The 24307-nt window shown below is 37.5% G+C and overlaps 1 protein-coding gene across 5 annotated transcripts in view; it reads left to right on the plus strand.

The window, feature by feature from the left end:
* NFATC3 (nuclear factor of activated T cells 3) overlaps window positions 1-24307 on the plus strand; it is a 142797-nt gene that overhangs the window by 48884 nt on the left and 69606 nt on the right. For all 5 annotated transcript variants that reach the window (XM_040442863.1, XM_040498434.1, XM_040442862.1 and 2 more), the window contains one exon: window positions 762-924. Coding sequence is in view for 4 of the 5 variants with exons in the window: in XM_040498434.1 (XP_040354368.1) it covers window positions 762-924 (163 nt within the window). In the remaining variant the exon portion in view is untranslated. The remainder of the gene's footprint in view (window positions 1-761; window positions 925-24307) is intronic.

A 24307-nucleotide genomic window follows, 5' to 3' on the forward strand; every position in this document is an offset into this window, starting at 1 on the left:
CCCCCCCCCCCCCCCACACTCCATCTCTCTCTCTCTCTCTCTCTCTCTCCAAAAATAAATAAACATTTAAAAAATATATATACATAAATATCTAAATGAACCTATATCCCTTTAAGCTGTTTAAATTATCTTATTGATCAATTGATGTTTTCTTTACAATTGACATTTAGAATCTGCAATGATAGACCTTATAGTTTTTCAGCCAAATGTGTAGTGAAATTAAATTGTACCTCAAATTGTAGTATACTGCTGCCTGTAAGCGGTGTACAGTATTTCAGAGAAACAAGAATAAGAAGGAAGTGGGTAAGCAACAGGTATAATAGACTAACTTCTATAGCTACACACCAGGGATGGAGACATATATACTGAGATACAGGAGTATTTGGATCCTTAGACACTGATAGCACATATACAGAAATGGACATTTTTGCTTAAAAGTTAAATTATTCTTTTGGTTGTTTTTTTATAATTAGGTACACATAGTTGAAAATCATTTAGTTTTGCAAAATGTTAGAATTTGTCCTTTTTAAAAAATATAGGAAACCAAAATGTAAATGAAATGGATTTGAGTTAAAGAATTATTTCGTAAGTACCCATCATATCCAGTGTTATAACTTATTAAGTAAAATTTTATTTTGGAATACTCTGCTTCAGAGATCACAGGAGGAAAAAAATGTTGGTTGCTGGCAAAGAAGGGATTTAAATGCTTGTTTGGCAGTAATAGCATGGTGAAATGCATTTTTTGTGTGTTTCGTTTATAGCACATCTTCATTACCTCCACTAGACTGGCCTTTACCAACTCATTTTGGACAATGTGAACTGAAAATAGAAGTGCAACCTAAAACTCATCATCGAGCCCATTATGAAACTGAAGGTAGCCGAGGAGCAGTAAAAGCATCTACTGGGGGACATCCTGTTGTCAAGGTATGAGTTGGGACTTATTTTGGAGATATCATACATTTTTTAATGATAAAGTCTGTTCATTTAGGTACTGCTGAGCACAAAAAGAAAATTCAAAGCTTAAAACTTCTGTTGAGGTTTTATGTTTTTGTTCATTCTGCATTGAGGTTATTTTTTTTGCTAAGTTGTAACATATTCTTTTGCTTGTGGACTGACTCTCAGCTGAGAGGAAAGATTGTAGTGGTCAAACAGTTGTTTTTCTTATTAAAAAACCCCAAATAACAAAAAACAACTGTATTATAAACATAATACATGCTCGTTTAAAATCAAAGTAATACTGGGGCGTCTGGGTGGCTCAGTTGGTTGAGCTTCCAACTTCAGGTCAGGTCATGATCTCTCAGTTCGTGGGTTCAAGCCCCACGTCAGGCTCTTTGCTGACAGCTCAAAGCCTGGAGCCTGCTTCAGATTCAGTGTCTCCCTCTGTCCCTGCCCTTCCCCAGCTCATGCTCTGTCTTTCTCTCTCAGAAATAAATAAACATTAAAAAAAAATTTTTTTTAATCCAAATCCAAGTAATACCAAAAATAAAGCAATAAATTACCCCAAATACAAACCCCTCAGAAATAAGCAATTGTTAATATTTGATTAACATTCCAGATAATTCTCTGTGTATATTTAGTGTAAGTCTGAATGGATGGCTAGAAAATAGATTGAATTTTTTTATGGATAGCATTATACTGAACATCTTTGTGATGAAAATGTTTAATTTATTTTTATTTGAATTTATTAGGAAAACCTAACATGAAATCATAAAAATATGTAATAGTTGAGCATGTGAAATATACTTAATAGGTAAATTTTGAATCATAATAGTTGAATGTTAACTTTAATATTTGAATGAAATATTTATAAAATGAAACAGAAGTAAAAAGTAAGAACTTATACTGAATCTTAGATATTGTTCTTCCCGCTCAGAGATCCTAAGAAGATATAAGGTTAAAGATACTAAATTATTGAGAAACTGAATCACTGTTTTAGATGGTTTGAATTTTGATTCCCTGCTTTGAAAAATGAGATGATTGTCTTAAACTTCTCCTGCTCTACCCAGGTTCTACCTCCTGAATTTTGTTACTTCTGTTATTTTCCCTTGCAGATCTACAGCCATCTTCCCACCCTTGTACCCTTCCACACTCCATTGTTTAGCTTTAGTCCTATGTCTAGTTGGATTCAGTGATTACTAGTAATTTTTACATGTTTTATTGTTAAATGTTTTGTTTAAGGAGGGCTTTGGATTCTGTATTCGTTGGGTTCTTTCATGTTTGAGAATGTTTGTTGGCTTAAATACCCAAACATCAGAATGGCCTGTATATAATAATCTCGAGTCACCTACTTTCTCTCTCAGGACTTGTCTTTACAGCATTGTGTATTGAGGACAAATTAGTTTTATCTGAAGTGAATTTGAACAATACAGGTTATGAACTATCATTTCCTGTATGAGCCATGATTTATGATTTATCATTATTATCTAAACAATATTTAATAGTTCTTGACAAAGCTTTACATTTTAGGTGGGTTTTTAAATGACTTGTAGCGGGGCGCCTGGGTGGCTTGGTCGGTTAAGCGTCCGACTTCGGCTCAGGTCATGATCTCACGGTCCATGAGTTTGAGCCCCGCGTCGGGCTCTGTGCTGACAGCTCAGAGCCTGGAGCCTGTTTCACATTCTGTGTCTCCCTCTCTCTCTGCCCCTCCCCTGTTCATGCTCTGTCTCTCTCTGTCTCAAAAAATAAATACATGTTAAAAAGAAAAAAAAAAAAGTGCCCTGCACAGCACGGGGCACATAGTAAATGACTTGTAGCAAGAAATAGCAGTTACAGAAAGAGTTCAGGTTTGTGGTTACCAGTGAGGGAACTGGATCAAGGTGGTCAGAAGGTACAAACTTCCAGTTATAAATAAGTACTGAGGATGTAGTGTACAACATAATGATTACAGTTAACACTGCTATATAGTATATTTGAAAATTGCTAAGAGTAGATCCTGAAAGTTCTCATCACAAGGAAAACAACCTTTTTTCCCTCTATCTCTGTCAGTTTTTGGTAAGTATATGAGGCGATGGATGTTAGCTAAATTTATCATAGTAATCAGTTCACAACATAAAAATCAAGTTATTTATATACCTTAAATTTATGTACTATTTTATGTCAGTTGTCATAAGAATTCTCTCATTTGTTTTTTTTTAATTTTTTAAATTTATTTTAATGTTTATTTTTGAGAGAGAGTGAAAGCATGCATGAGTGGGTGTGGGATAGAGAGAGAGGGAGACACAGGATCTGAAGCAGGCTCCAGGCACTGAGCTGTCAGGGCAGAACCTGATGCAGGGCTCGAACCCATGAACCACGAGATCATGACCTGAGCGAAGTCAGATGCTCAACTGACTGAGCCACCTAGGCATGCCCTACCGTTTGTTCTTAGAGTCACATTTTGCTCTTAAATGAGAGCTTATTTCAGTTTTATTAAGGAAGAAGATTGCTTCATTTACTGTATCTTTGAGTTTTCTTACCAGGAAAGAAATTATTTACAAGTCCTTAAGTGAACAAAAATTTTTTGAGAGTCCAAGTGGTTTGTTGCCACAGTATTCCTTTAATTACAAACTGGTTCTCTGAGGTGCCTGGGTGACTCAGTTGGTTAAGAAGCCAATCTTGATTTCGGCTCAGGTCATGATCTCATGGTTCATCAGATCTAGCCCTGTATCAGGCTCTGTGCTGACAGTGTGGAGTCTGCTTGGAATTTTCCCTCTCTCACTCTCTCTGCCCCTCCCCTGCTTGTATGGTTGCTCTCTCTCTCTCTCTCTCTCTCAAAATACATAAATAAACATTTAAAAGAAGAATTAAAAAGATAAAAAATAAAAACTGGTTCTCTTTTGGGGCTCCTGCTGGCTCCATGGAGTGTGCAACTCTGTCTCAGGGTTGTAAATTCGAGCCCCAAATTGGGGTGTAGAGATTACTTAAAAAACCAAACTGGTTCTCTTCTTAGGAGGAGACTAGCACTTCTGGTATTATTATCGTTGCTTTATATTGTCCTTGTGAGTGACTTTTTTTTTTTTTTAATAACTTCTTACCTGAAGAATTATATCATTACACTTGAAATTACTGACTTAACCAGAGTATGTCTGGATGCTGATGGTTCTTTATCAGTCTTTCCAAGTACCTATGATACTCCCTTTCAATCTGAGATTATTTCTTCCTTTGTACAAGAAAATCTGTATTATGTATCTGTATACCTTTCCTGTCCATTTGTTTTGTCCTTTACTTCAGGGACTCCAATTACTAGTCAAATGTCAACTTGTCTTTGTTTATCCCCCATGTCTTTGTGTTTTTTCCTCTGGTTATTTTTATGTCTTACTATTTAGTGTGTGTGTGTGTGTGTGTGTGTGTGTGTGTGTGTGTGTGTGTGTGTGTTTAAAGCTCTGCTCTGATGTTTTTGATCTATTCGTCACTTGCTGTTTCTAATTTAGCTTCTAATTTTTTTTACGTTTATTTTTGAGAGAGACAGAGAGAGACAAAGTGTGAGCAGGGGAGGGGCAGACAAAGAGGGAGACACAGAATCTGAAACAGACTCCAGGCTCTGAGCGGTAAGCACAGAGCCTGATGTGCAGCTTGAACCCACAAACCGTGAGATCATGACCTAAGCTGAAGTTGGATGCTCAACCGACTGAGCCACCCAGGCGCTTCTCTAATTTAGCTTTTAGATCTGCAGTTGTGTCTTGAACTTTAATTTGATTCTTTAGGTCCATTTTCCACTCATTTGATATTTTATCATTATATTTTATCTCATGATTTATTGAATTTATATTCTTTATTTATATTTATATAAATATATTTATAAAAAAGAATTTATATATATATATATATTTTAATGTTTATTTTTGAGAGAGAGTGTGAGAGAGAGTGTGAGCAGGGGAGGAGCAGAGGGAGGTGGGGGACAGAGCATCCGAAGCAGGCTCTGCACTGACAGCAGCTAGCCCGATGAGAGCTTGAACTCACAAATCATGAGATCGTGACCTGAGCTGAAGTCAGACACTCAACGGACTGAACCCCTACTGAATTTACATTCTTAGATTTTTTAGTGTGGAACATTCACTGGTAATCAATTTCTGGGTTTTGTCTTTGTGTGTATGTTTTTTTTGAGGGGGAGGTTTTGTTTTCATTTTTATTTCATTAGTCAAATGTCTTATATAATTTGTTCCATTTTTCATTAAATAAAAACAAGAACAAAAACTGTATACTATGATTGCCGAATTGTCATGCCTTTTCTCCTCCATTTTGTTTGAGATCTTTGGTCTGTAGCCTGAGGAGATTGGGGTAAAGAGGTACAGAGTTACTTTAGGGTAGGCCTTGTTGGGTTTGGCTCAAGAGAGTGAACAATATCATGTATTATGGCCCACTCCCAGAACTCTGGTGTGTATCATATTTTCATGAGCTGTGCTTATTCCCCTAATACAGCACAGAGTCCTGGAAGATGGTCAGCACTCCTGACCTTTTCTGCCCTGCCAGAAGCCCTGGAGCGTAATGTAGTATCTTTTATTCTTGAGGAAAAGTTTTTCCTTGACTTTTTTCAGAGCTACCTACTTAGAACTTTGATTTACTTTGCTGTCAGTTAGCATGAGTTAGTGTTTTCTATTTTGTTTTCTCATTTTATTACTTTTATACCATTAATGTAATTATTTTATTTTTATTATTTTTATTATTTTTTAAAATTTATTTTTAGGGAGAGAGTGAGAGAGTATGTGCCCACAAGTTGGGGGAGGGGCAGAGAGAGACAGAGGGAGTGAGAATCCCAAGCAGGCTCCACCCCAGTGCGGACCCCAATTTGGGGCTCAATCTCAATGCCATGAGATAGATCATGACCTGAGCAGAAACCTGGAGTTGGATGCTTAACTGACTGAGCCACCTAGGTGCCCCAATTTATTTATTTATTTAGTTAGTTAGTTAGTTAGTTTATACTTACTAATTTTATTTACTGCTGTTGCTTTTCCTGGTGGATGAGGTATGGATTAGTTAGTAGTTGTGCCATATAAATCTTAATCCTCTGTTTCACATTCCTCGTACCACCACCACACACACATACATTTTCGTTATTTTGTTAGCTATTGAGTAAAGAAGATTGTGATACTACTTCATTCCATTGTCTTTATGCAAAATCAGATAATCAGAGAAATCATTTTCCTCATAATCAGAGACAAATAAGCATTACATGATGAGAACAGGTCATCTCAAATTGGAAATGAAACTGATGCCTAACTCTGTATACTCTACCACACTTGCAGGGTTGTGTGCTTTGTAGGGACTCTCTTCATTTCTGTATGTCCACTTCTGAGACTTCATTTTTTCCATTAACAGAGGTGGCCCTTTTTCAGCAACTAAGAGGGCTATTTGTAGATTTCTCTGCTATTCTGAGAATTTTGTAATGCTCGGGAAAGGACGGCATCATTTGCTACTCCAGACTGGTCTGAGCATCACACGTAAGAGTGGCATGCTTGGTTCTCAAGACAAAAAAAAAAAAAAAAAAAGCCTTGATTTTGCTGAGTAGTGGCTTATTTTCTTTTAAACATTTTGTTGCTAAGAACACATCATTAAAGTACACAAGTCTTAACATGTACAGCTCAGTGAATTTTTAATATACACATACCCATATAACTACCACAAAGGTTAAGATATAGAGTATTTTAAGCACCCTGAAGACTCCCTTGTGCCCTTCCCAGTTTGTATCCCCCAGCCAAAGTTAGTCATGCTTCTGAACTTCTTCTCATCATAGATTTGTCTTTTTATTCTTGAATTTCATATAAATGAGATCATATAGAATATCCTATTTTCTGTCTGGCTTCTTTTATTCAACATTATGACTGTGAGGGTCATCCATTTGCGGCGGGTAGTTTTTCTTTTTCTTTGCTGTGCAGTACTCTGTTGTATTAATTTGCTATAATTTCTTCATCTGTCCTCCTATTCATAGACACTTGGTTTGTGTCCAGTTTTGGACTATTTAGAATAAAGCTGCTGGACTGTTTTGAATAAACCTATGTTCTTTTTTCTCTTTTTTAACACATCTCTTTTATTTTTTATTTTAATTCCACTGTAGTTAACATATGGTGTTACATTAGTTTCAGATGTACTACACCTATCTTTTGATAGACAGGGCATTCACTTGTTTTGGTAATATGTCCGTTGAGTGGAATCGCTGGTATTGCAAAGTACCCATACCAGTTTTTACTTCTGACCAGTCATAATATGGAGGTTTCAGTTACTCCACATCTTCACCGGTACCAACACTTGGTTGCTGGTATTTTTTAACTATTTCAGTAGGGTTGTAGAAGAATCACACTGGTTTTAATTTGTGGTTTCCTGATGACCAGTGATGTTGAACATCTTTTCATGTTTGTTTTCAGACATTTGGCTGTCCTCGTCTGTGAAATGTCGGTTCACATTTCTTGACCAGTTTTTAAATTGTCTTTTTCTTTTTGATTTGTAGGTTTTTGTTTTTTTTTTTTTTTTTTTTTTTTTTTTTTTTTTTTAGTGTTTTGAATGTAAGTTTTTTGTCAGGTATATGCATTGCAAATATAATTTCTCATTGTCTTTTGCTTGCTTTTTCACTGTTTTGTTTTGTTTTACTTTTTTGTTGTTTGTTTTGAAAGGGAGCTTAAGTAGGGGAGAGATAGAGGGAGAGATAGAGGGAGAGGGAGAAAGAGAATTTTAAGCAGGCTCCATGCCCAGGGTGAGGCTCTGCCTCACCACTTTGATATCATGACCTGAGCTGAAATCAAGAGTTGGACGCTTAGCTCACCGAGCCACCCAGGCGCCCATTGATGTGTGTTTTGATGAATGGAAGTTTTTAATTTTAATGAAGTCCAAATTATTAGTATTCTTTTTCCTGAATAGTGCTTTTATATCCTGTTCAAGAACCTTTGCTTACATACCAAGGTTATGAAGGCAGTCAGTCTCTTGTGTTTTATTCTGGAAGCTTTATTGCTTTACCTTTTATATTTAGGTCTATGGTCTTTCTCAAATTATTTTTTGTGTATGGACTAAAGAGGTAAGGATTAAGCCCCCCCTTTTTTATCGATAAAAGTTGACTCAGTACCATAATTGAAAGCCCATCATTTTTCTCTTGTGCTGCATTGGCGCCTTTGTCATAAATCAGGTGACTATATACTGTGGCACTCTTTCTTAACTCTTCATTCCATGCCACTGGACTATTTGGTCTATGTTAGTACCATCATTACAATGCCTTAATTACAATGGCTTTACAATAAATCTTATGATTTGGTAGTGTGAGTCTTCTTTTAAGATTCTTCTGACTATTCTAGGTCCTTTGCATTTTTGTATGAATTTAGAGTCAGCTTGTCACTCTCCATCCCCCCTTAAAAAAAAACAAACCCATGGGGATTTTGGTTAGGATTACCTTGAAAGTATAGGTCAGTTTGGAAAGAACTGACCTCTTAATAGTATTGATGCTTCCAGTCCATGGATATAGTTTATCCCTTCACTTATTTAGGTATTATTTAATTCCTCTCCGCAGTGTTTTATAGTTTTCCAGGTAGAAATCTTTCACATCTTTTGTTATTTCCAGTTTCAGTGTTTTTAATGCTATTATTGTATTTTTTATTTTATTTACGCTTTTGTTTCTAGAATATAGAAATGTAATTGATTTTTTTAAATATTGACTTTATATTTCTTGACCTAACAGTTTATTTTAGCTTCTTTTGGGTTTTCTAAATAGTTGGGTCACCTTTGAATAATAACCGTTTTACCTCTTTATAATTTTTATACCTTTTTTCCCTAAAACTTTTATTGTGGTGAAATAACACTTAACATAAAATTTATCATGTTAATTATTTTTACATGTATGGTTTAGTAGTATCAAATACATTCATAATGTTGTATAACTTTGACCACCATCCATTTCCATAGCTCTTTTCATCTTATAAAACTGAAACTCTGGGGGCGCCTGGGTGGCGCAGTCGGTTAAGCGTCCGACTTCAGCCAGGTCACGATCTCGCGGTCCGGGAGTTCGAGCGCCGCGTCAGGCTCTGGGCTGATGGCTCGGAGCCTGGAGCCTGTTTCCGATTCTGTGTCTCCCTCTCTCTCTGACCCTCCCCCGTTCATGCTCTGTCTCTCTCTGTCCCAAAAATAAATAAACGTTGAAAAAAAAAAAATTAAAAAAAAAAAAACAAAAAAAACCCTGAAACTCTGTACCCCTCTTTTTTGTCCCCTTAGCTCCCAGAAACCACCATTCTTCTGTTGTCTCTACGATGATGTTGACTACTCTAAGTACTTTATATCAGTAGAATCATACAGTATTTGTCTTCTGTGACTGGCTTATTTCACTTAGTAATAGCCTCAAGGTTCATCCATGTTGTAACATATAACAGAATTTCTTTCCTCTTTAAGGCTACATAATATTTCATTGTATACACATTTTGCTTGTCCATTCATCCACCAGTAGACATATGAGTTGCTTCCACATTTCAGTTGTTGTGAATAACATTGCTATGAACATGGATATGCAAATATCTTTTTGAGACCCTGCATGTAGAATTGCTGGATCATATGGTAATTCTACTTTTAATTTTTTATTTATTTTTTATTAAAAAAAATTTTTTTTTGAGAGAGAGAGCATTAGTAGGGGAGGGAGCAGAGGGAGGGAGAGAAAGAATCTTAAGTAGGGTCCACACTCAGCATGGAGCCTGATGCAGGGCTCTATCTCACAACCCTGGGATCATGATCTGAACTGAAATCAAGAGTGGGATGCCCACCTGAGCCACCAAGGTGCCCCTCTACTTTTAATTTTTAACCACCATTCCCAGCAACAGTGTACAAGGGTCCCAGTTTTTCTACGTCCTTGCCAATGCTTGTTTTCTGTTTTTTTGATAGCAGCCATCCTAGTGAGTGTGAAATGGTGTCTCATTGTTGTGATTTGCATTTTCCTTCTGGTTATTGAGTTTGAGCATTTTTTAGATTTATTGACCATTTGTATAACTTCTTTGGGAAAATGTCTTTTCAAATTTTTGCCCATTTTTTGAAATAGGTGGTGTGTTTTTCTGTTGTTGAGTTTTAGGAGTTCTCTCTTTTTCTCTTCCTCTGTATATGTATATGTGTATAAAAACACATGTTTGTGTGTGTGTGTATGTGTGTGTACACACACACACACACACAAACACACACATTCACACATATATATGTAGTTTATACTTACGTAATTAAAATTTTTAAATGTTTATTTTAGAGAGAGAGAGACAGGGTTTGGTGGGGGTTGTGGAGGAGCAGAGAGGGAGGGAGACACAAAATCCGAAGGAGGCCCTAGGCTGTCAGCTGTCAGCACAGAGCTCGATGCAGGACTCGAACCCACGAACCACAAGATCATGACCTGAGCTGAAGTCAGACGCTCAACTGACTGAGCCACCCAGCGGCCTCTATATTTATGTAATTTATATATTTATATTATTAGATGTATGATTTGCAGATATTTTCTCCCTTTTTTTTGATTCTCTTTTTACTCTGTGGATAATGTCTTTTTTTTTAATCTTTCTAGTTTTTATGATTTTTATTAAAAAAAAATTTTTTAATGTTTATTTTTGAGACAGAGAAAGAGAGACAGAGCATGAGCAGGGTAGGGGTGGAGAGAGAGGGAGACACAGAATCTGAAGCAGGCTCCAGGCTCTGAGCTGTCAGCACAGACCCCGAAGGGGGCTCAAACTCACGAACCATGAGATCACATCCTCATGAAGTTGGACACTCAGCCAACTGAGCCATCCAGGCGCCCCTTATGATTTTTACTATTAAAAAGATTTTTTAGAGATAGAGCGGTGGAAAGGGGCATAAGGAGAGGGAGGGAGAGAGAATCGTAAGCAGGCTCCACGCTTAGCATGGAGCCTGAGTTGGGGCTTGATTCCACGAGCATGAAATCACAGCCTGAGCCAAAATCAAGAGTTGAATGCTTAGCTGATTGAGCCACCCAGGTTCCCCTGGATAATGTCTTTAATGCCCCCAAATTCTAATTTTCATGAAGTCCAATTTGTCTGTTATTTTGTTGACTTTGTCTTCATATCCTAGAAAGAATTGTCAAATTCAGTGTTGTGAAGCTTTTGCCCTAGGTTTTCCTCTATGAATTTTGTAGTTTAAGTCATACATTTAGATCTTTTATCCATTCATGTTAATTTTTGATAAATGTCAAGTTAGATGTTCAGCATTATACTTATGCATGTAGATATCCGGTTGTCCCCACATCATTTGTTGAAGACTATCCTTTCTTCGTTGGATGGTCTTGACACTATTGTCAAAAATTGTTTGACTATATGTGCAAGAGTTTATTTCGAAGCTCTTAATTTTATCCTGTGGCTCTATATGTCTGGCTTTATGTCAGTACCACAGTGTTTTTATTACTGTGGTTTTGTAGTAAGTTTTGAAATTTGGAATTGTGAGGCCCCGAGTTTTGTTCTTTGTTTTTGAAGATTGTTTTGGCTCTTTAGGTCCCTTAGGTTCCATATGAGTTTCAGGGTGGGTTTTTCTATCTCTGCAAAAAATGTCATTGGGATTTACTTAGGGATTGCATTAAGTCTGCAGATTGCTTTAGGTAGTATTGTCATCTTAACAGTATAAATCTTGACTCCATGAACAGGGGATGCATTTCCATTTATTTGTGTCTTTACTTTTTTCAGCAGTGTTTCATAGTTTTCATTATACAAGTCTTTCACCTCCTTGATAAGCTTTTTTTTTTCTTTTCAAATTTTTATTTAAATTCTAGTTAGTTAACATGCAGTGCAATATTGGTTTCAGGAATAGAATTCAGTGATTCATCACTTACATATAACACCTTAGTGCTCATCATAACAAGTGCCCTCCTGATATCCATCACCCATCTAGCCCATTCCCCACCCACCTGCCTCCATCAACCCTCAGTTTTTCTTATCTATCTTTAAGGGTTTCTTATGGTTGTTTCCCTCTTTTTTCCCCTTCTCCTTCCCTTCCCCTTCCCCTTCCCCTTACCCAAACAAAATTCATCTGTTTTGTTTGTTAAGTTCCACATGTGAGTGGAATATACGGTATTTGTCTTTCTCTGATTTCACTTATCATAATATGTTGTAGCTCCATCCACGTCCTTGTAAAGGGCAAGATTTCATTCTTTTTGACTGCTGAGTAATATTCCTGTGTGTGTGTGGGTGTGTGTGCGTGCATACGTGTGTGTGTACCACATCTTCTTTATCCATCCATGGACATTTGGGCTCTTTCCATAGTTTGGTTGTTGTTGATCATGCCCCTTGGTTAACTTAATTCCAAAATGTTTTATTCTTACTATTGTAAATGGAATTGTTTTCATAATTTCTTTTCTAGATTGTTCAGATTGTATATAGAAATACCAACTGATTTTTGTGTGTCGACTTTGTGTCCTGATACTCTCTTGAATTCTGTGAATAGCTGTGTGTGTGTGTGTGTGTGTGTGTGTGTGTGTGTGTGTGTAATCATTAGGGTTTTCTTCATATAAGATCATATCATCTAAGAACAAGGATAACTTCACTTCTTTCTTTCTAATTTGGGTGCCTTTTATTTCTTTTTCTTGCCTAATTGCTCTGGCTAGAATTTCTAGTACTGTTTTGACTAGAACTGGTGAAAGCAGGCATACTTGGGTTGTTCCTGGTCTTCTAGGAAAAGCTCTCAGTCTTTCTCCTTTGAGTATGATGTTCATTGTGGGTTTTTCTTTTTCTTTTTCTTTTTCTTTTTCTTTTTCTTTTTCTTTTTCTTTTTTTTAAAATTTTTTTAGCGTTTATTTTTGAGACAGAGAGAGACAGAGCATGAACAGGGGCGGGGGGGTCAGAGAGAGGGAGACACAGAATCTGAAACAGGCTCCAGGCTCTGAGCTGTCAGCACAGAGCCTGACGCGGGGCTCGAACTCACAGATTGCGAGACCATGACCTGAGCCGAAGTCGGCCGCCCAACCAACTGAGCCACCCAGGCGCCTCTGTGGGTTTTTCATATATGGCTTTTATTATATTGAGCTAATTTCCTTCTATTCTAGTTTGTTGAGTGTTTTTATCATGAAAGAGTATTGGATTTTGCTAAAGTTTTTCTGAACCAATTGAGATAATCATGTGATTTCCTCCCTTCATTCTATTAACGTAGTATATTATATTGATAGATGCTTATATGTTGAACTATTCTTGCATTCCAGGAATAAATCTCACTCGGTTACTGTATATAACCCTTTTAACATGCTGATTAATTCAGTTTGCTAGTATTTTGTTGAGGTCTTTTGCATCCGTGTTCATAAGGAATATCGGTCTGTAGTTTTCTTGTTGTGTCTTTGGCTTTAGTATCAGGGTACTGTTGACCTCATGGGATGAGTTAGGAAATGTTCAGTACTCTTCAGTTTATTTGAAAATATTGAGAAAGATTGGTATTAGTTCTTTAATGTTTGGTTGAATTCACTGAGTCCAGGACTTCCTTCTTGAGGTGATTTTTAACTACTGATTCAGTGTTCATACTGGTTATAGGAATTTTCAGATTGTCTATTTCTTTTTTTTTTTTTAAGTTTATTTATTTATTTTGAGAGAGAGTGCATGAACTGGGGGTGGAAGGCAGAGAGAATACCAAGCGGGCTCCACACTGTCAGTGCAAAGTCTGACATAGAACTTGATCCCACAAACCATGAGATCATGACCTGAGTCGAAACCAAGACTCAGATGCTTAAATGACTGAGCCACCCAGGTACCCCCAGATTTTCTATTTCTTCATAGTTTAATCTTAGAAAGTTTTGCGTTTCTAGGAATTTGTTATCCAATTTGTTGGTATACAAATATTTATAGTACTCTTAATCCTTTTTATTTCTGTAGAGTTGGTAGTAATGTCCTCATTTTCGTTTCTGATTTTAGTAATTTGAGTCTTCTCTCTTTTTTCTTAGTCCATCTAGTGAATGAAAGATTTGTCAACTTTGTTGATCTTTTCAAATAACCAACTTTTGGTTTCATTGATTTTCTCTAGTGTTTTTCTCTTCTCTATTTCATTTATCTCTGCTCTAATCTTTATTATTTTCTTCCTTCTGCTAGCTTTAGTTTGTCCTCCTTTTTCTAGTTCCTGAAGTTATAAAGTTATGAATTTACAACTAGAAATCAGATTCCCCCCCTCTTCCAACAAGGATTGCTGTTTTTTATTATTGTTTCTGGTTTTTTTTTTAAGTTTATTTACTTTGAGAGATAGAAAATGTACACATGCTCGCAGGGAGTAGAGGTGAAGAGAGAGGGAGAAAGAATCCCAAGCAGGCTCCGTGCTGTCAGCACAGAGCCTGACGCGAAGCTCGATCTTACGAACTTTGAGATCATGACCTGAGATGAAATCAAGAGTCAGATTCTTGGGGCGCCTGGGTGGCTCAGTCGGTTGAGCGTCCGACCTCGGCTCAGGTCATGATCTCATGGTCTGTGAGTTCCAGCCCCACGTCGGGCTCTGTGCTGATGGCTCAGAGCCTGGAGCCTGTTTCAGATTCTGTGTCTCCCTCTCTCTCTGCCCCTCCCCTGTTCATGCTCTGTCTCTCTCTGTCTCAAAAATAAATAAACGTTAAAAAAAATTAAAAAAAAAAAAAAGTCGGATTCTTAACCAGCTGAGCCACCCGGGCACCCCTGTTTCTGGTGTTTTGATTGCTATAGGCTGTTTCTTTACCAAGGATCAGCCTGAGCTGTAAATTTAAGATCTCTGGTCTTTTTTTTTCCTGGTCTTTTCTGAGCCTTTCCCTAAGCATGAGTGTTTAGTTTCTAATTTTCCCCAAATATGCAGTTGTTTTTTTAATATCCTAGTCTTAATATGTGTCTTCCAGAAGGGGAAAAAGAAAAATGTGGTGAATTTATAAATGGAGAGTGCAAAAATAGAAACTGAATGTTCTTTTATTATTAAATTGGTCTGGTAGATGTATGGGGTGTGTGTGTGTGTGTGTGTAGTCTCATTTTTTTTTTTTTTTTTTTTTTTTTAGTTTATGGTTAGGGACTATAGAATTATGCAGCACTGTTCTTCTTCCACATTACCAGTGGGGTTTTTTTGGGTTTTACACATTCACAATGTTTTTGTTTTGTGGGGTAAAAAATTTCTATAGTGCCTTTAGAATGCATAAGCACAATTGAGAAAGAGATGCAGTTTAGTCTGAAATGAAACTAAATTGTTTACTTGTTGCCAGGAAATTAATCTTTAATAAGTTTAATTTAGTTTATAAGGAGTATTTAATCAGATTATTTTTCTTTTTAATACTTATCTAAATACGGGAAAATAAAGTCCATAGTTTTTTATTGGAGTTGTATAGTGAAAATGTACGTTTTCATTCACTAGGATTGGAAGAGTCTTGCAGTTCTTAACTTTCTGAATTTTATTTTAAATGTTTTAACATATTACAGATTCTCATTGTCTTTTAGAGTAAGTTTTAGAACAGATATTTTAAAAGAATTTGGGGTACCTGGGTGGCTCAGTCAGTTAAGTGTCTGACTTCAGCTCTGGTCATGATGCCAGGGTTCATTGTCTGGCTCTGTGCTGGCAGCTTGGAGCCTGGAGCCTGCTTCAGATTCTTTGTCTCCCTCTCTCTCTGCCCCTCCCCCACTCTTAGTCTCTCTCTCTCTCTCTCTCTCTCTCTCTCTCTCTCAAAAATAAATAAACATTAAGAATAAAAGGGGCGCCTGGGTGGCTCAGTCGGTTAAACGTCCGACTTCGGCTCAGGTCATGATCTCACGGTCCGTGAGTTCGAGCCCCACGTCGGGCTCTGTGCTGACTGCTCAGAGACTGGAGCCTGTTTCAGGTTCTGTGTCTCCCTCTCTCTCTGTCCCTCCCCTATTCACGCTCTGTCTCTCTCTGTCTCAAAAATAAACGTTAAAAAATTAAAAAAAAAAAAAAAGAATAAAATAAAAGGGGCGCCTGGGTGGCTCAGTCGGTTGAGCGTCCGACTTCGGCTCAGGTCATGATCTCACGGTCCATGAGTTTGAGCCCCACGTCGGGCTCTGTGCTGACAGCTCGGGGCCTGGAGCCTGTTTCAGATTCTGTGTCTCCCTCTCTCTGACCCTCCCCTGTTCATGCTCTGTCTCTCTCTGTCTCAAAAGTAAATAAACGTTAAAAAAATTTTTTTTAATAAAATAAAATAAAATAAAATAAAATAAAATAAAATAAAATAAAATAAAATAAAATAAAATAATTTGATTTTCAAATGGACATGTATCCCCAAAGTGCTAAAAGTCAACACGCAACTTCACAACAATGCCAAATTCAGTGACATTTTGCAGATTTGTGCTGATGTTAATTGCAAAAACTTGCTTTTTTCAGTGCTTTGTAGTTTATAAAATGTTTTCTCAGAGTTTATATTTAATATTCACAAGAGTTCTTGGTAAAGGGCAAGGCAAGTACATTGTGCAGATGATTTAAGATTACACATGATGTAATTGGCAGAGATCTTAAACCCAGGTCTTTTGACTCTGCTGCTCTGTTTTCTGTTTTACCATATTGCCTCTTGGACTGCAGCTATGTTATAATGTCATAGTTCTTTTTATTAAGTGCTTTCACATTCTCTCATTTAATTCTCCAGATAAGCCTTTTTAGAAACCCTGGTCTTTGACTTAAAGTCATGTGCTATTTCTACTACTTTTATATAAAGTCCTCAGTCAAAATCTTAGACTTTTGTTTACCATTATTATAGTTTAAACTCTCTTGGATTAATCATGTTACGCTAACTATTGTGACCAATACTTCCCAGTGCTCAGTGGTTTAGGACCTAAAAAAAGGAAGCTTATTTATTTTCTTTTAGATTGTCACTCATGAATTCAAGGTCTGTCCTCTTGTGATGTCATCATCTTCAACACATAGGCTCCATGGTTCCTGAGAAAAACAAAGGGAGTATAGGGAAGGCACATAAGATGCTTGAACCTGGAAGTTACTACCAGTTATTACAACTCACAGACCTCTGGCCAAAAGTAGTCATATGGCCCTACTTAAATACAAGGGGACTGTGAAAAGTAGTCCCTGTGAAAAGTAGTTGTTGTTGGGAGCCTTTCCTCAGCAACAACTGTATACTGTACTATACATCACAGCTCTGCATAAATCTTTGGTGTCATTGTCTCCTCTGCCATATCCCCTATACGGTATGGTCTTTTGATTATATTCAGGAGTTTAATAGTAGCTAAGTGACTAATATGGGTTCTTCAGTCACACTGCTTAGGTTTGAATCCTGGGCTGTACTGTGTCTTTGGCCAAGTAACTAAAATGTTGTAGATTTTTTTTTTTTATTAAATCATTCATTGCCTAATTTATTCACCCATCTATCCTTTCGTTCACTGAATAAATATTTTTTGATTGCTCGCTACCTTACAGACAGTATTGTAGATGCTGGGGATCTAGAGATGAACAAAATAAAGTCTCTGCCCACATGGGCCTTTCTTACATTATTACTGAGAGGAGACAATGAGTAAGTAAATAAAATAATATTGTAATGTATTAGGTAAGATATTAAGAATTAGAATATGATATAAGAGGCTAATTATGGGAGGAACTTTACCTCTGGTTCCTTTTTTATAAAACAAGGATAATATCCTAAGAGCTGATATGAGGATTAAATGAAACACTGCATGGACAGAACATGGCATAGTACCTTACACATAGTAAATGCTCAGAAAATGTCAACAAATGTTGATCAGTATTCTGTGAACCCTGATGAAGAGTAAGTAGCCGAGTAAGATATCAACATTGGCATCCTAGAATTCACCTGGAATGATTAGTGTCATTTGAAAGAGTTGTGTTGCATTCCATGGGCTAGTATTGTATCAAAATGAAAAGAGAAGGGCACTTAAGCACTAGTTGTAGAAATCTTTCTGGTATTTGTTAAAGGACAATTTCAGATGTTCTCAGTATACTTATACATTGAGAGCTAAGAAGTTTCTGAAGTATATATTTTTTGAAATTATGGAAGAACTCAAAACTGAAGCTTTTGCAAAATACCTCCTACCTTCTAGCCAACTAATAAGTTGATTTCTTTTATTTAAAGTAAACAACCTTAGTAATTAATGTGGTCTGCAACTATTTAATACATCCAAGACAGTCTGTTACTTAGCTGGGGATTCAATGGGGGGAGATCAGACATGTTTCCTACTCCCATGAAATTTGCAGTTTGGTGAAGCTTGCAAATGAGATAACAATAAAGTATGATAAAGGTTTAAAGGGTGAAATTCACATCTCTAAAAGAGGACATAGCTGAAGGGGTTGAAATGGGCACTGCTTATTTGAGGAAAGTTCCTAGCTAATTAAAAACATTAGCCAGTGGGGCGCCTGGGTGGCGCAGTCGGTTAGGCGTCCGACTTCAGCCAGGTCACGATCTCGCGGTCCGTGAGTTCGAGCCCCGCGTCGGGCTCTGGGCTGATGGCTCAGAGCCTGGAGCCGGTTTCCGATTCTGTGTCTCCCTCTCTCTCTGCCCCTCTCCCGTTCATGCTCTGTCTCTCTCTGTCCCAAAAATAAATAAACGTTGATTTTAAAAACAAAACAAAACAAAACATTAGCCAGAGAAAAGGTAGATACTAAGTAAGGAAAGGTATGAAGCAGAGGGAAGAGTTTATTTATTTTAAAGTTTATTTTGAGAGAGAGAGAACAGGAGAGAGAGAGAGAGAGAGAGCAATGGAGGGGTAGGAAGAGGGAGAGAGAATCCCAAGCACGCTCCTTGCTGTCAGAGCAGAGCCTGATGCAGGGCTTGAAGCCACGAACCGTGAGATCACGACCTGAGCCAAAACCAAGAATCAGATGCTTAACTGACTGAGCCACGGAACCTCCTTAGGTAAGAGTTTAGAGCTGCACTATCCAATTCAGTAGCTACTAGCCACATTTAAATTTAAATTAACCAAAATTAAAATTTCAGTTCTGAGTTGCATCAACAGAACTTCAAGACTTGGTAGGCATGTGGCTAATGACAGACAACATTGTCTTTTTAACAAATGATGCTGGAGCAATTGCACATCCATAGGCAAGAAAATAAATTGGAACCTAAACCTCACATCTTACACAAGAATTGATTGTACATGAATCATGGATTTTTTTTCATTGTTTGTTTATTTTTGAGAGAGACAGAGACAGAATGCGAGTGGGTTAGGGCAGAGAGAGAGGGAGGCACAGAATCCAAAGCAGGCTCCAGGCTCTGAGCTGTCAGCACAGAGCCTGACGCGGGGTTTGAACTCATGAGCTGTAATATCATGACCTGAGCCGAAGTCAGGCGCTCAACTGACTGAGTCACCCAGGCGCCCCTCGTGGATTTTTTTTTTTAATGCAGATGTAGAAGATTTTTATCATTGCACAAAATTCTGTTGGGCAGTGCTAGTTTAGAAGCCAGGGAACAGAGACAGGTTCTCTTTTTCAAATATGAAAGGCATAGAACGAGAGAGTTGCTTTGTGGTGATGGAAGAGTTCCTTATCTTTTTTTTTTTTTTTAATTTTTTTTTTACATTTTTATTTTATTTTTGAGAGGCAGAGAGAGAGCACAAGTGGAGGAGGGGCAGAGAGAGAAGGAGACACAGAATCTGAAGCAGGCTCCAGCCTCTGAGCTATCACCATAGAGCCTGACATGGGGCTCAAACTCACAAACTGCGAGATCATGACCTGAGCCAGTCAGACGCTCAACCGACTGAACCACCCAGGCACCCCTCATGGATTTTTTTTAATGCAGATGTAGAAGATTTTTATCATTGCACAAAATTCTGTTGGGCAGTGCTAGTTTAGAAGCCAGGGAACAGAGATAGGTTGAACATTGCAAATATGAAAGGGGTAGAACAAGAGAGTTGCTTTGTGGTGATGGAAGAGTTCCTTATCTTTTTAAAAAGAAAAATTTTTTTTTTACATTTTTATTTTTGAGAGGCAGAGAGAGTCAGAGCACAAGTGGGGGAGGGGCATAGAGAGAAGGAGACACAGAATCCAAAGCAGGCTCCAGGCTCTGAGCTATCATCACAGAGCCTGACGCGGGGCTCGAACTCACAAACTGCGAGATCATGACCTGAGCCGAAGTCGGATGCTCAACTGACTGAGCCGCCCAGGCGCCCCAGAAGAGTTCCTTATCTTGATGGTGATGGTGATTACTTAAATCTACACATGGGATAAAATTACATAAAACCACACATACGTTATATTATACAGTAATAATTTTACTAAGACATAAATATTTTAGGGCCACTTGGATAGGTCACTTGATTACATGTCCAACTTTGGCTCATGTCATGATCTTGTGGTCCATGAGTTCAAGCCCTGCGTTGGGTTCTGTGCTGACAGCTCAGAGCCTGGAGCCTGCTTCAGATTCTTTGTCTCCTTCTCTTTGCCCCTCCCCTGCCCTCTCTTTGTCTCTCTCAAAAATAAATAAACATTTTAAAAACAGACATAAATATTTAATTCAGTAGCTCAAAAGGTACTGAAATTTTTAATTATTTTTAATGTTTTTATTTGTTTTTGAAGGAGAGAGAGACAGAGCATGAATGGGGCAGGAGCAGAGGGAGAGGGAGACATAGAATTTGAAGCAGGCTCCAGGCTCTGAGCTGTCAGCACAGAGCCCAATGCGGGGCTTGAACTCATGAACTGTGAGATCATGACCTGAGCCGAAGTCGGACGCTTAACGACTGAGCCACCCAGGTGCCCCAAAAGCTACTGAAATTTTTAAAATGGGGATTGTAGAATTTTTTTCATATTTCGACTTTATATTTCATCATATACCAAGATCATTTTCCAGGTGATTTTTTGTTATGATGTTATATGCACATTTTCAGTTTGAAGCAGTTTATATTATGGAAATTTAATTATTTTTAGTATCTGTATGATGTGTTCTCATGTTTCTGATATATTCAGATTCCTTCCCCCCAAGTAATTTAGCAGACCTGATAATAGAATTGCTCTTATTGAAGCTGCTCTAGTCTGTCCTATAGTGACCTTTCGGCTTTAACACTCCAGCTTTAGTTAAATTAAGCAGACACAGACTTTTGCTATGGAAACGATACGGAAACATAACAAACAACTTGGCTTCCTTTCTTCTACAAAGCAGAAGGTGGCCTGAAAAGAGGTATACTGATACTAGATGAGAGTTTTTTTAGAGAGTACTGTTAAAAGCAATAATTTGTTTATGATCTCAACATAATGCTCATCTGGAAATGAGATGGGAAGACCGGGTAATTTATTTGATGTTGCTTTAGAATTCCTAAGATGCTTAGGAAAAATGCTATTTTTCATATATTATATAGTACATATGTTTGGAGCATATGTTGGCTGAAGTATGTGTTATGAACTATGTTCCCTTTGAAATCTTATATGCATGATTACGTTCCCCCATCACTGGTTTATTTTACTATCGAAGTATAAAGGACAGGTGGCTTATGTCTTTGCCAAGCTGGTATTAAAGTGAGCTATCTAATATGACTAGGATACTTTGGTATATAGTACTTAGGTACGTTATGTGATATTTGGGTAGCTTAATAGATAGTAATAAAGTTTTTATTTGTATTTTCTATTTTAAACTTCATTTTGAACAGCCTACTTTAGTGGCTATAATTCTTATTTAAATAATTCTGTTGACAAACCTCATGAGTTATTTTTTGCCACCAAATTGTACTCTTATTCCAAAGTTCATTCATTCAACAATCATTGAATGCCTGTTATGTGCAAGGTACCATATTGGGCTCTGGGGATAACAAGATGGACCCTGTCCCCTTCACAGTACTTAGGGGCAAATTGTAAAGTTGTTGGTTTTTCTTCCTCCCCTAGATGAACAGTTCCATAGAATAATTTGTTCAATTTAGATTAGACATGAAAGAGCAACGGATATAGCAGAATAACCACTTGTTAGCCATGAGTTTCCAATTTCTTCTTCAGTTACTGACTTATTTAGGCTTTTTTGTTTTTATTGTGATCGCGTTGGCATTTTATTTTTTTATGGAATATATTTTTTTCTTTTTAAAAAATTTTTCTTAATGTTTAGTTATTTGTGAGAGACAGAGCAGGATTAGGGGAGGGGCAGAGAGAAAAGGAGACACAGAATCTGAAGCAGGCTCTAGGCTCTGAGCTGTCAGCACAGAGCCCTATGAGGGGTTTGAACCCATGGACAGCGAGATCATGAACTGACCTGAGCCGAAGTCAGATACTTAACTGACTGAGCCACCCAAGTGCCCCTGGAATATTTTCAATTTAATTAAACGGATGTAAAATTTATTAACTTTGTCTACCAAAATATATAAAAAGAAATCACAACTGAAAACATTGAGGGGCACCTGGCTGGCTCAGTCAGTAGAGTGTGCGACTCTTGATCTAGCGCTTATAGGTTTGAGCCCTACATTGGGTATAGCGATTACTTAAAAATAAAATCTTTTTTAAAAGGGAAAATATTGATAGATTTTTTTGACTATATTAATATTTACAGAAAACTGCAACTTCCAGTTAAAGATAGTAAATTGAACACATGTGTTTACTCTCATTAGACATTAGACAGCTGTAACTTAACCTTGTTGGATAGAGAGAAAGAGTCAATAAAGAGCACAAGTCATTTTATATCAAAGAACCGTGGAAAGACTCAGGAATTTGAGGCACTGGGTATCTCTGAAAGTGGGGTGTGAGATGAAGCTGAAAACAGAAGGATTAGTTGAAAGTCTACAAAAGAAGCAGTTAGAGTTCGCAGATTTTTCACTTATGTAGTATAGTGAAGTGATTATCACTGTCTTACCCTGGGAGAATATTGGAGATTTGCTCTTCAGCAGAAATGAAATAGACATTCTAGGTTCTAGAATACCTGAAGGCAGAGATTGAAGATCTGTACAGAAAATGGAGGGTGGATGGAGGGAGAGGCATAAGGAAAGTCTGTATACTGAATATGGAGACTTCTGACCCCCCCTGCCCTTTTTTTTTTTAATGTTTTTGTTTATTTTTGAGACAGAGAGAGACAGAGGATGAGCAGGGGAAGGGCAGAGAGAGAGGGAGACACAGAATCTGAAGCAAGCTCCAGGCTCTGAGCTGTCAGCACAGAGCCTGACGCTGGGCTCGAACTCACGTACTGTGAGATCATGACCTGAACTGAAGTCAGACGCTTAACCAACTGAGCCACCCAGGCGCCCCTGACCCCTTTTCTTAACTCTCAAAATGTTTATGACAAGTTTATGCTCCCTAGACGAGACTGGAAGATTTGCTTTTAGACAGACCGGTCCAAGAGAAAATTCATATGTGCCTCGACTTGCAAATCTTCTAGACTAATGATTCTCAACTCTTGTCAAACCCAACCCCACTTTTTTGTTTTGAACAAATATTTTATAGTACTACTTCATTAACCTGAAATGGAAATGCAAAGATTATATAATCAACTTGCACATACAAATGTAAGAATATCAATATAATACTGTAATATTACAGGGAAATAAATTTAGAACTAAATTATAACAAAATAGTTACATTTCAAAATGAAAAGGCTTGACATTGACATGGAAAAGGCTTGACAGTGAAGCAGTTAGATATTTGTAGCTGCAGTATCACTGCAAGTTGTTGCAGGTACAGAGGCAGGCATATTGATTAGCACCCTAAATTCCATCATTGAGTGGCATTACTGGCAATGACATGATTTTCTGAAATGATGAACTCTTGCTAAAGTTTTCTTCAATTTATATGGTGGTCATATTCATTACAAATTCATGTGTTAAAACTGCAGTTTTTTTGGTACTTATTTATACTATGGAGTTGGGTTCTGAGTTCATAAGTTTCTCTGTATACATAAATATATGTGGGACATTCTGAAGTTCCACATAACATAGGCTAGTTCTGTACTTTGAAGAACTACTTATCCCATGCATTGATAGGAATTTCAGTCTTTGGCTCCTTGTCATAAAATGCCTGTAGTGTACCTCACTCATTGTGTTGCCATGCTCATTCATTTATGTATTGACTGTGACGGTTTTGGTGCAACGATGGTAGAGTAGTTAGAACATGTGTGGTACTCTTACCACTTCACACTTTGCTCAGGGCACTGTAAACCACAATGTTGAAGTTAAAACTCAGTAGTGTTTCAAGTCCTCTGAGTATTGCTCTACTGGAACTTGTACAGTCCATGCTCATCATGTCAAAATAAGGAAAGGAAAATGGATAAATGTCATCCTTTAAAGACATCCTTTAATACTAGACTGTATTATTTTGTTATCAAAATAGATAGCAAAGCATTGTGTTTATTGTTCAGTAATTTTTTGGCTGGGCTACAAGGATATACATCTTATATAGCCTCATTATTTGCGTCTAGCTGTCTCATTGTTACTTTGAATACTCCATGACTAACATTGAAAACCTTACCTAGCCTGTTTCCAATTCTGTGTCTCCCTCTCTCTCTGCCCCTCCCCCGTTCATGCTCTGTCTCTCTCTGTCCCAA

This window comes from Herpailurus yagouaroundi, unplaced genomic scaffold, assembly GCF_014898765.1.
Source record: "Herpailurus yagouaroundi ecotype Mexico unplaced genomic scaffold, PumYag 190, whole genome shotgun sequence".
Classification (NCBI taxonomy): Eukaryota; Metazoa; Chordata; class Mammalia; order Carnivora; family Felidae; genus Herpailurus; species Herpailurus yagouaroundi.